Source organism: Monodon monoceros, unplaced genomic scaffold (genome assembly GCF_005190385.1).
Source record: "Monodon monoceros isolate NGI ecotype Baffin Bay Population unplaced genomic scaffold, NGI_Narwhal_1 Super_Scaffold_8, whole genome shotgun sequence".
NCBI classification, from domain to species: Eukaryota; Metazoa; Chordata; class Mammalia; order Artiodactyla; family Monodontidae; genus Monodon; species Monodon monoceros.
The window spans coordinates 14,813,518-14,826,172 of record NW_021703785.1 but is presented as its reverse complement, the minus strand read 5'-3'; the positions used below and the strand labels follow the sequence as shown (position 1 = coordinate 14,826,172).

At 40.0% G+C, this 12,655-nt stretch overlaps 1 protein-coding gene across 3 annotated transcripts in view; it reads right to left on the bottom strand.

The window, feature by feature from the left end:
- The window catches only part of ABCC4 (ATP binding cassette subfamily C member 4), a 223,712-nt gene that overhangs the window by 23,080 nt on the left and 187,977 nt on the right, over positions 1 to 12,655 (bottom strand). For all 3 annotated transcript variants that reach the window (XM_029209923.1, XM_029209924.1, XM_029209926.1), the window contains exons 27-29: positions 5,914 to 6,003; positions 4,306 to 4,478; positions 3,774 to 3,879 (exon numbers count right to left, since the gene is read on the bottom strand). In XM_029209923.1, the coding sequence (XP_029065756.1) occupies positions 3,774 to 3,879; positions 4,306 to 4,478; positions 5,914 to 6,003 (369 nt within the window). The remainder of the gene's footprint in view (positions 1 to 3,773; positions 3,880 to 4,305; positions 4,479 to 5,913; positions 6,004 to 12,655) is intronic.

Sequence of the window (12,655 nt, the reverse complement as noted above, 5' to 3'; positions counted from 1 at the left end):
TTAGGTCACAGTTGTTTCCCAACAAGCCTTTTGCTTAATTTACTTACAGTAAACAAAACCATATCCATCCGACTTTGTGCAGAAGTATTCACCAGTGCAACAAAATGTAATTATTACACCTTAAGCCCTTGTAATTACATGACTTTATGGTGATAACTCTGTTGGTTAGGCCCTTCATTAGCATCTGTCACTTCCCCAGCCGCTCCCCGAGGCTGGCCGCCCACCCTCTGGAACATCAGGATATGCAGCAGATTGACTTGTCTTTATGCCCTTAAAGCTTTAGGAACAGACAATCACTGGCTTCCTGAAAAGCAAACAGGAAGAGGCATCCCTTGCAGATTTTGGGGGTTCAGTTCCTGAACACCACAAAGATATGAATATCACAATAAATTGGTTCACATGAATTTTCTGGTTTCCCAGGGCATACAGAAGTTATGTTTATAGTACACGGTAGCCTATCAAGTGTACAATAGCATTATGACTGAGAAAACAATATACACACCTTCATTTAAAAATGCTTTATTGCTAAAAAAACACTAACCATCATCTGAGCCTTCAGCAAGGCGTAGTAGTAACACCAGAGATCAGTGATCACAGATCACCAAAACAAACGCAAAGACAGTGGAAACAGTGAATGTGAAATAGTGCTGAGAATTACCAAAATGTGACACAGAGACATGGAGTGAGCACATGTGTTGGAAAAATGGCACCGATAGACTTTCTTGCCTTAGGGTTGCCACAGACCATGTGCTTCACAGATGTTGTAAAAAATGCAACATCTGAGAAGCACAATTAAACAAGGTATGCCCATATTTCTAAATCAAGCAAGCAAAAAAAAATTGCCACAAAAATCAAAGGTGTGGGAAAGAACATCATTTATGAGATTTTTGCACAAGTGAAAGCCAACTGGTAATCAGGAGCTCCAGAACAACATAAAAGGTTTACGCCTAGGGTGGATGGGACCACAGAGAACAATTCCCCAGCTCTGAAGCTAGGGGATGCACGTCTCTTGGGTCCCCTGAGGTCTAAGGAGTCAGCAACTGCAACCAGCTTGGACCAAGATGTAAACAAGTGGCCATGTTTACATTTCCTGGTGGGACCTCCCTGCAACATCACCGATGACCCTGACCAGGGAGCCCTAAACTGAAGGTCTGCCAACACAGGAGTGCAAAGGGCAGCTCCACGGTGAAGGGCAAGGTCCACCACAGAAAACAATGTTGGTCATCATCACAGAGGTGACAGGTTCCAATGAGAACCCTTGCATTTCCCTTCTCCCAATGGACTCCTTCTTCCCCATTCGCTCAGACGATCAGGCCAGAAACCAGCATCGACTCCTCTCTCTTCCCTCGGATCCCACGTTCGATCCATCACACAGTTCACTTGGCTCCGTTTTTTCGTCTATCCCAAATCCAACCATCTCACCATTTCCACTGCTAGCACCTTAGTCTAAGCCACCAATATTAAAAGAGAGGGCAAAATTATAAGAGAGAGTGAAAACTGCATTTGGAGAACTGGAAGACCATCAGTGTGGTTTTAGCTCTAAAGGAAAGAGCACAGTGAGACAAAACTAGAAAGGTGGGGAGGGGCCGAGCTGTAAACCACTTTGTAAAACCATGTTAAGGATTTGTCCAGAAAAACTGAGAGAAAAATTTGAGACTCTAGAAATTTACCAGAATATACTGGTACATAAAGCATTAAACAAATGGACATATTTTGATAATGGCAACAAAGCTGCTTGGCTAAGGTGATACAGATGTTCACACCTGTGGATCAAGTGCTGATGGATAAGATTTAGGAGTGACCAGCTGACATGTCTGCAAATTCTGTCCCTTCTCACTGTTTCTTTAACCCATCTTATATTCCACGGTGACAGTATTTCTAAAAATTAGATAATAAAAGAAACCAGCTACCATAAATGCTGTAATACCAAAAACCAAAAATTGATCTCCAGGTTACATTTAGGAGCAATGATTAAAGTCCGTGGATCCCCCAACGGAACTGGATGGAGATCAAGCCACCATTCTGCTGCTGCCTCGAAATACTGACAAAGGGCTTGAAATAGGTAAACTACACAGCATCATTCATTTCTTGTGGAAGAAAGATGCTTTGAGGGACAGTCTGGAAAATACAATGCTGAGACATGAGACCAACAAATCGAAAAGTAAAGAACAGAAATAAAAGGATACTTTTCCAATTGGCATTCAAGAACACAAAATGAGGGACTAAGGCTGATCCATGCTAAACAATGTTCCTGGTTTCTAAGTGTCACTGTCCTGCAATCTTGGAATGTCACCTGGTCCCGCGCAGAAGACTGCCGGTGGGGCCTGCTTCCTACTGTGATGTGCTAGTCCAGATGACCAGACACACTGCTTGGAGCCCAGAGCATCCCTTTGGTTGGGGATGCCCCACTCCTGTCGTCTGCCTCCCCAGAGCTCATTTCTGTGCACGTCCAGCTCGGCGGAGTGAGGCTAATGGCGCTGCTTCAGTGCTGACAGACTGGTCAGTTCCCCCACTGAGGATCCCACCTGACAATGCACATGAAGTAGCGTGGGAGGTGACATTCCAGAAACTGCCCAAGAAGTCAAAAGGGACACCTCCATTATCACTGGACACAAGGGACTTTGGGCATTACTGATCGTATATTACTACCTTAGTACGGACCATCAAAATCACTAGTTAACTGCATCTGTTGCCTCTTATGACTTGTGCAGGCTTTCTTTATCTATTTACTTCATCACTAATGAGCATCGCTGGATATGGTGGTACCTTGTGACAACAGTTATCATCTGTAAGATGAGCAGAAGCAGCTCATTGCCACAGGCTGGGGGTTAGCCTGAAAATAACTTGCATTCTCTTGGGCTTATTTGCAGTCAAAGGTTTTTCCTTTGAGGGATGATTATCTTATCATTTTATAAAGCCACACCCTAAGATATATTGACACTCAACAAGCAACAGAGGGAAAGGACAAAGAGAGAGAAAAGTAAAAGAGGGAGGAAGGAAGGAAATAAAGCTAAATAAATAAACATTAAGTTACTAAGAAAGACAGAGCCAATCAAATCTGGAAGGAAGATACTAGACAAATATACGGAGACCAAAGCTTGGAGTCGGCTATGTGTGCAGTGCCCAGATCTATTGTGAAAGAGACTTGCTAGTTAGGTCTGCAGATCTGTCCTAGATAGTTGCTTCCTAACATTACTTACACAGTGTTCACTTTCATTTTCCCATGACTCCAATTCCTGTATAGTAAAATTTCCTAAATTAAATCCGTTCTGTTGAAATACTTTCTTTTTCTCACTAGGCCTTTCTTCTCATAGACTCCCCTCTGACAGGAAATCTTGTGAAAGTCCCAACAGCTGAGAAATTCTGCAACCGTACCCAACAACCTCTTGGCAGTCTAAATGAAAGGCTAATTTTTTGATTAAGGGAATCTAAAAATCTGAAAAAATAACTGACAAAGGAAGAATGACTGTGTTCTAGAACACTGAAATATGAAGCTGTGTCTTGGATTTGGAGTATTTTCGTGGTTGGCCATCTTAATGAAAAATACCATTTCAAATAAACTTTTAATATGAAAATGTGAAATTACTGGATATATTATTTAATAGCATATTCTGAAAGTGTAGGTAAGTACTTGAGTTACTGTCAGGAATGAGAGGAAAACTTAAGAGAAAATTAACTTATTGGAGGTTCCTATCACGTTTGCTGTGGAAGGATACATTGACAAAACTGAACATAAACGGGAATGACTGATATTCCAGAGGTGAGGGTCTTACCATTATCCTGTCGCTGTCAATAATGGTGTTCAATCTGTGTGCAATGGTTAGCACAGTGCACTGGGCAAATTTCTCACGGATTTTTTTTTGTATTAACTCATCAGTTCTGGAAACAAAGAAGTTGAATTTAGTTCAGTAAAGACAGAAATAGCAGACTTAAAAAAAAAAAATCACATATTTTTATAATGTTTTAAAAAATCAATACTTCAAGACATAATATTGCTCTTCAAAAACTGAGTATAAAAAGTCTCCTTAGAAGATTTTTCATAAAACAACGTAAGATAGTCTTCCCTCGAAATTACTTGAAACTATCAGGAGCTGGATTCAGGAATCTAGCTCTCCTAGGATGCCTAGTAACAACAACACCATATAACAGGTTTTGATTTCTTCCTTTGTTCTCTGCAATTAACGTTATCAAGAGATATCTGTGGGGAAAAGAGAATGCTTAGAACATTTCTCAGCGACATTAAATGTTTTCCATTTACCACATTTAAAATTCAGATTCCAAGTTTCACGGACCTCAACTCCATACCTTGGATCCACATTTGCTGTGGCTTCATCAATAATCAATATACGATTTTTCCTGAGAATAGCCCTGGCTAGGCACACCAATTGTCTCTGTCCAACACTAAAGTTCGATCCTGATTCTGCCAATTCAGTATCCATTTTACCAGGAAGATCTTCGATGGCTTCTTTAAGTTGTACCTGTGGATACAGAAAGAAGAACGACATTTTCCTAAATGAACTACTAATGAAGGAGACAAGCCTTTTTTCCCAAGTTTAACACCATACTGCTAGACCAGTCAAGGGTATCTACTTCAATTTCATTAATGTTTCATAGTGAATGAAAACTCATGAAAAACAGGACACAACATAAAGTTTTATTTCCCCCAGACTATGGGTATAGATGGTGTTTAAAGCAGTGGATTGTTATAAGATTAAACTGTACTACAAGATTTAAATAAAAAAAACAAACAAACTTTTAACTGCCAAAGATAATCTGCCTGCAGAAACCAGAATTACTGGCAGGAAAAACTGTAGGGCCGAATCAGCTTGCTCAGAGTCCAAGCTCATCCATATAAACTGCAGATTTCACAGCTAACCTTGGAGAGGTGACACTAAATGACAAAACGTACAAATTCAAAACAACAACAATGTGAGCAATTGGTCACTGGGATTTACACAAAAACAACAACAATAAAAACGCAATTAAAAAAAAAATAAACAAGCCACACTTCTCTGAAATGAAGAGATCAAGCAAATATTCAGTAACTGTTTATTAAGTGTTTACTTTCTAAAAGCAAAAGACTGCGCTAGGTTGTATGAGGAATTAAAAACCCATGTATGGTTTAGAAGTCTAGATATAGTTTCTGCCATCAGTAGCTTAGAATCAATTTTCAGAACTAGGGCACATGCACAGAATAATTAGTATTAAAATATACAAACCATCAGCACCCTACCATTCAGAATCCTTTTCAGGCAAGAGTAAGGAAATTCAAAGAAGTGGTCCAAAGTGAAACACTACACAAATGAGAGAAAATCCTCTAGAAATGAACGTATCCATATAAAAACTGAGCAAAAGGGCCAGGGTTCTGTTACCTGCATTCATGCTGCAGCATTAAAATGACATGATTGCCAATTAATAATTATTATCACATTCCAAATGTAGAGTTCACCTTTATACAATCTTTTTTCTAAAACTTCACAGCATGTTATTAGTATGATTTCAATTATCTTTCAGTTAATAATGAAAAACTATCATTGTATCCACTTAGTAGATGTTCCCTAAGACCAGAGGAATAAGATGAATGTTGCAGGGTAATTAGGATAATTAATTCACTAGGTCACTATTAGAATTAAAACCCATAATTTTAACTTCTAGTTTGGTGCTCTGCTAAGGACAAAATAATCTATCTAGTTGCTTTGGGTTCTAGGGCAAATGCTAAAAAGCACGACGCATCATGTTGTCGGTTTCCATCGTCGTCAGTACACACATTTTAACTGCACCGCGTCATCAGTATTCTCCTAGGAGGTGAACAAAGTCAGTTAAACCTATAAGCTCCCCTTAATTACCTGCAATGCTATAAATGCCCATCCATATATATTGATGTTAACAAATTAATTACATTTTATAAATTACCTCTTCTAAGGCATTCCACAGTTCCTCATCCGTATGCTCATTAAAGGGATCCAGATTTTTCCTCATTGTTCCAGTGAATAAAACAGGTTCCTAAATGCCACAAAATAGGGAATGTTATTACTGTAGCTTATTTTCATTTTACACGAATGCTTACAGAAAATAATTAAAATACCAAAGAAAAATTCACTATAATCATTAGTAATAAGGTTGCAAATGCCTCTTTACAAAATTTTATCTCTATTAACTTTCCATTTTATAAAATGTGCTCCAAAATATCTTCCAGACCACTGAACACTAATAACAGAAGACAGTGTTGAGGTGTATCACCTGAAGAAGAAACGGAAGAAGAGAAAGAAAGGTTTGAGTTTTTAAAAAAAATGCCTTCCTGGTAATAGCTACTTAAACAGAAACAAACGAAAAGGAAAGAGGATATAATTATTTGAGGAAGGTTACATCAAGAGCTATATAAGTTAATGCCAATCCTGGTAGGATACTGGAAAATGCCAAGAGCATGATTAGTTGAAGTTTGTGGCTCAAAGCAGAACTGCTAAATATTTGCACGTTTGAACTGGAATATTTTCTTCATTCCTAAAACAGCCTTCAGGGATAGGGAATCTCTCCACATGTGTGAATGGAACATCTCCATATGTGAAAAGAGAATGTCAGCTACTGGGGCCTGTGGCACCTCTGGTTCATGAGGATTTGGCCTCTGATCAGGCATCAGCTGATCCCCATGTTCTCTCACCAGTGCATCAGGATTACATGCTCACAGAACCTCATTATTAACTGCAAGGCCAGGATGACCTGAAACCCACTGTGACCTGTGTCATAATGAAACTATTCTGACTTAAATAGCTCTTCCTATTCACCTGCTCCAGGAGGAACCACAAGGAAATTACTCTGCAAATATATGCCTCTTGCGGGGTTTCAAGAGAGAATCTTGTATGTAAACTCATGTAGGCCACTTAAGTTTTCTTCTGGAAGGCTCTAGTAAGCCAGGGCACAAGATTATTGGCAACAGAGAAGAGCCCAATGGTCTTGGGGCTGGACTATTCCTCCTCACTTCACAAAAGGCTGAGAAGAAAGAAGACAGACATTTCTTTTCCCTAGCCAAGAAGAATGACACTCAGAGAGCCTCCAGTCCGTTCTTTCCCTATTGTCTTAGTTTTAAGCCTGGGGAGAGAGAAATGCATGAAAACACAGGGCGTGCCACGGAAAAGATGCACGCCTAAGCAAAATCCAAAACTGAAGACACTATAAAGGCAGCTTTCTTTGCACAAAGTTGATCAAGTGGCTGATACACTCCAAAAGCACTGAAATCACTGGTCATACGATGTTTCAGAATGATTACTGAATTGAACTGAAAAACCCAAGACCCAAGTTCCTCGTCAGGGGAATAACTATCATTCCACTTCAGAGTTTTATAAAAAAGTTTTTTATTCTTTGTAATTATCAACTCTAAGATTCTAATAAGCCAGGCGATTTTTCTTCTTTTATCTGTGTCCATGAGGTTTACACTAACGATGTGGCCAGAAGAGGGGAGGCCGGTCCCCAGTATTCCACCCTCTCCCTTGACTCTTCTCCACATTCACCACTTAAGGCTCTAAACCATGGGCAGGATGCTACTCTGAGGCCCCAAATGAGGGACTCTTCAAGGACTGGTGTTTGAGGAGATAAAGGGGCTGAAAGAGGCCAGGTTTAGGAATTAATTGGATTGAGCCCAACTGGGAGAAGTGAGACAGGGTATCTGCTTATAGTAACAACGGGACCATTTCTTTGGCCAACAGGGCTTGTATAACCTGAACATTTTTTCCTTCAGGTTCTTCTCATAGACCAAATTCACATGCGGTAAGAGGTCTAAGTTTTTGATGAAGTGCCTACCTGGCTTTCTTGGTACACTCCAGAGTCATTACTTAAGCTAATCTATGAAATAAATTGCTCTCTTTTTAAAAGACAGACCTTTCTTCCTTCCTTGGACAATCAAAGGGCTCATGGTATTAGCACGTTTGTGAAGTGCGGTTTTGGTGGTTCAAGAGAGCAGCCACAGGGACCTCATTTAAAGTTTAATCACAGGTTTCCCTGGTGGTGCAGTGGTTAAGAATCCGCCTGCCAATGCAGGGGACACGGGTTTGATCCCCCGTCCGGGAAGATCCCACATGCCGCAGAGCAACTAAGCCCGTGCGCCATGTGCCACGATTACTGAGCCTGCACTGTAGAGCCCGCGAGCCACAACTACCGAGCCCGTGAGCCACAACTACTGAAGCCCGAGCACCTAGAGCCCGTGCTCCACAACAAGAGAAGCCACCGCAATGAGAAACCTGCGCACCACAACAAAGAGTAGGCCCCACTTGCCGCAACTAGAGAAAGCCCGTGCGCAGCAACCAAGACCCAACGCGGCCAAAAATAAAATAAATTAAAATAAATAAATAAAGTTCAATCACCTATTTCATAATCAGGGCCTCTCTCTATTGTCACTTCCCTCACCTTCTTCTCTTTAGGAAACTCTTTGAAGGGCATGAGTCTCTCCAAAGACTAGGGGACTAAAACGGGATTCTGTGCAGAAGGAGTCCCTCATTTCTGAACCCCTGACCAGCGCCTGAACTTGGATGACGCTAACCTTTAAACAGAACCCTCAGACACTCTGTAGGCCTTAAGGGCCGAGAGGGTGCCCACTTAAGTCTGTACTGTCAGTCTAAAAGGATATATTTGGAAATTTCACTTCTTTATTTAGCAGCACTAGATGGAAGAAAATTGTCTTCTATACAAGAATATTTCTCTTTGTTAGGACATGCCCAATATATATTTCAAAATCAGTAAAATTTCACTCAAAACTTGTTGAATGAAAAGAACGATTTACTACAACATTAACTGATTGAAGCTACACTTTTCTTTAAAGCCAGCAGGCGGTTTGTGAACAATGTCTGTTGTAATATGTCAGTGTGTTTTATGCATGGTGTTCATTTTGGTTTCTACTCATTCTTCTTTCATTCACTTGCCAAATGAGAAAACATTATATTATCTACCAAAGGTAATAAAATGCTCACTGTAGACACATACTGCAAGGGCAGATAAGGGTCAAATTAATGATCACTTCTGATAGATACTAATATTTAAAGTACCCACCTCGAAGCAAGATACTATTATTTAAAGTACCCCCCTCGAAGCAATGAAGCTAATAAACTAATTGTATAAGTAAGTGTTGTAAAAATGTTTGCACGCAGAACACCTCAGTGTAGAGATTTATGGCAGGATGTACAAAGTTCATGTAAATATACACTAAATTTATTAGCCTAAGAATATTCTTTCTGAAGGGACACAACTAAACCTCACTTAATAAGAGGTGGCGCAGCACACTCAAAAACAGATGCTCTTGTTTAACGTAGTATTTTAAATGAAGCATTAGTTTCAAACCTGTTTTTCATCAAGGTTTAAAGTTGATACTTTTTACATGTAACCCTTTGTGCCATATTCAGTAGTAATCTTTTCCTTGTTACTAACATAACACGAGTTCATATTAGGCGTGTAACCCCAAATTGGCCACTCTGAATCAGAGTATTTAATATAGTAAATTGATAATCCCTCGACACATCTGTAAGACTGAAAACTGCAGTCTTACTGGACCTTTTGTATACGCTGCTGGAAGACAAGCCTCTCATTATCTTACAAAGAAATCCTACTCACTAACCTTCAGAGGCTTAAAATGCCCTGGGACCAAGACAAAAACTGTTCAAGTGGTTACAAACATGGGAGGATAAAGCACAATCCTTCCTCTAATCATTTCAGTCCCAAACCAGGAAACTGCCCTCTACTAAAGTATATGTAGAGTAGCTACTGCTAAATATATATATGTAAAACTGAATGTATACTTTGCTGTACACCTGAAACTAATGCAACATTGTAAATCAACCATACTTTGATTTAAAAAAAAAAACAGAAGTAGCTACTGCTGCTGTTTCCTCCAGTCCTAAAGCTATGTTCTCATTTCTAATCTGAGGACTCTTCTTAAGGGGAAGCTCATCTCCCTGTTTCAAGGATAAGAGAATCACCTGAAGTCACTTTATATTTTGGTTCCTTTTTTTTCCCCCTAAATCCTGTAGCCTCTGAATGAACTGATCATCATCCATATTCAGGGGAAAAGGACATTGTTCTCCAACAAAGGAAAAAGAATTTAAGTCCCGTAAAGTCCTCTTTCAGGGGCTCCAGGGAGCAGTTCCAAGGGATTTAATGAAGACTTCAGTGTCAGAAACAAAGGGCTGACTGCATTAGGCTAGAATCCAGTTGTATTTCTTTACTAGTAACAGCATAGCCACCTCTTCTCAACAAGAAAAAAAGGGAAAGAAAACCAGGTAATCAGCAAGAAGTCTGAGAGACAGCTCTGGTTCACGATCTTCAACCTACTGAAGAAAGCTCAGGGAACAGAAATGCCAAAAGAGCAGACTGGACTGTATTAAAAAAATACCTAGCTGTTGATTTGATTGAGAAAAGAAAACTTCTAAATATAAAAAATGAATCTGTTTAATCATGATAACGATGATGGCTGCTGATCTGTGTCAACCCTTGGGCTGCGATCATAAATACTGAATTTGCATAAATACTGAATTTGCAGTTTTACATAAATACTGAATTTGCATAAATACTGAATTTCAACTAAAAACATTTTCTTTGTGCCAACAGGATAAAGGGCTCTAGGTGTAGAGATCATCCAAAGAGGTTTTGAAGTCCATTTTTCCAGATCCTTTCAGATAAGCAATCTGCTCCCTGAATATAATCTCACCTTGTCCTCTCTAACAAACGTAACTACTTCATATCATGAGCACAAATGCCATATACATTTCTGCTACCTGTTCTGTTTAAGGAAATTATTTCGGAAGTGCTTTCATTTTTTGCTTATTCCTGAAACTGTGAACACAAATTGAGGAGTGCCTTATTAAGAATATAGTATTTGTTTTTGAAAGTTCCATCCAGGAGTCAAGGATTGATTGTCTATGTCACCACTCCCCTGCCTCTGATTCCTATGCAGGTCTTGGTACTATCACATCTCCTCCAATTCTAACCTGTTCACAGTGAGGTCAACAGTAATGGGGATGAGCCTGGGAGAGAGAGATCACCCCAGAAGCCCGCTGCTGCACCCAGGATCACAGAGAGCAGGGAGCCAGGGGAGAGGATGTGGGCCTGGCCCACCAAAGTGGAACAACTCAAAGAAGCAGGACTGGGCTCCCTGGGCTCCCTGAATCTGCAGAATCTGCTCGCAGTTTCTAACGTTCCCTGAATTACGGTGTTCAGACATAAGCAACACTTCTTCCTATGCATTTTAGGAGAAGAGGGATGCAAGCTTTTTGCAGTTAAGGTTTTGAGTATCGTCTCCTGACACATATTACCCCGTGACATATAAATGAATAAATGTGTTTCTAAATTGATGCTGTCCAAAAGCGGGACATAGCACTAGGAGACGTATCTTTCAGCTCTGTTCTGCACTTGTTAACTTTTGTGATGGTTTTGGGAATCCTTTTTAGTGGGGTGGTAGTAAAAAAAATGGGTAAAATCTCAAACGAAAACATCATTCAGTACAACAAACATATATTGAAATATACATATATGTATTTGCAGTCAGACAGTTCTGATTCTACTGCTTATTAGCAATTAGACTCAGGGTAAGTTATTAATCTTCCCAAGACTCAGTTCCCTTACTGTAAAATGGGGATAACGCTGCGGGGCTCCTGTGAGAATCTGGAACAACAGTGAAGCTCCTGGCGTAATGCTAACAATGACCAGGAGCCCAGCCCAACAGGGGGACAGTGAGGGGTGGTATTTGTCAACCTGCAGGTGCATCCAATGGATCAGGAAGTCCATTTTGTGCCTTGTGACCATCATTTTATCATTCATATTAACTAGAATAGAAGGGATATAATAGAAAATATTAGAGTGCAGAGCACAAGAGAAATAATACTTTTTGAAATTTTTATTCCCGTGTGTGTGTGTGTGTGTGTGTGTGTGTGTGTGTACACACATGAAATCATGATACGAAGCAGCTCTACTGTGACTGCAGTCAACAGCATGTTGAAGTCGCCAGCAGAGTGGTTAGCTGCTCAGGCTCTGGAGATGACAATCTCCCTAAAATATATTTGAATACAGGCTCTGCCGCTTACCTGATAAGTGCGTTAAGCTCACAGTGCCTCAGTTTTTAAATCTGTCAGATGAGGATAACTAGAAAATTGTGAGGATTAAGTGGGAGATGGTAGAGAAAGAGGCTGAAATGTGTTAAGGATTCCACAAATGTTAGGAATTCTTATTAAAACTTGTGCAACTTGTCAAGGCCTGCAACAAGCACTAGAGCAAAAGAAATGAGAGACACAGGCCCTGTCCTCAAGGAGAGGAAGAAAACAGTCGAGAACGTGGGGAGGACTGAGAAAAAATGCCGGAGGTCTTGGTGGAGGACTGGAAAGTATGAGTGGGGTACAGGGTGGTAGTCAGGAAAGAACCTGGTGGGAGGGAAGCCAGAAATCAAAAGAAACAAGAAAGTAATATTCTTTCCTCTTATTCCTTGGAGAAAACACGTTACGTAGATTTTTCACGGCTGTGCTTTTCCCCTAAAGCTGCTACTGTGTTGATTTTTTTTTCTTTTGCTTCACTCTTTAAATGTATATAAATAACATGGTTTATGTTATAAGCAGTAAATAAATGTAACGAAAATCACCAAGGACCGCAAAAACATAAACAGAAATTAAAGAACAAAAACATTAAA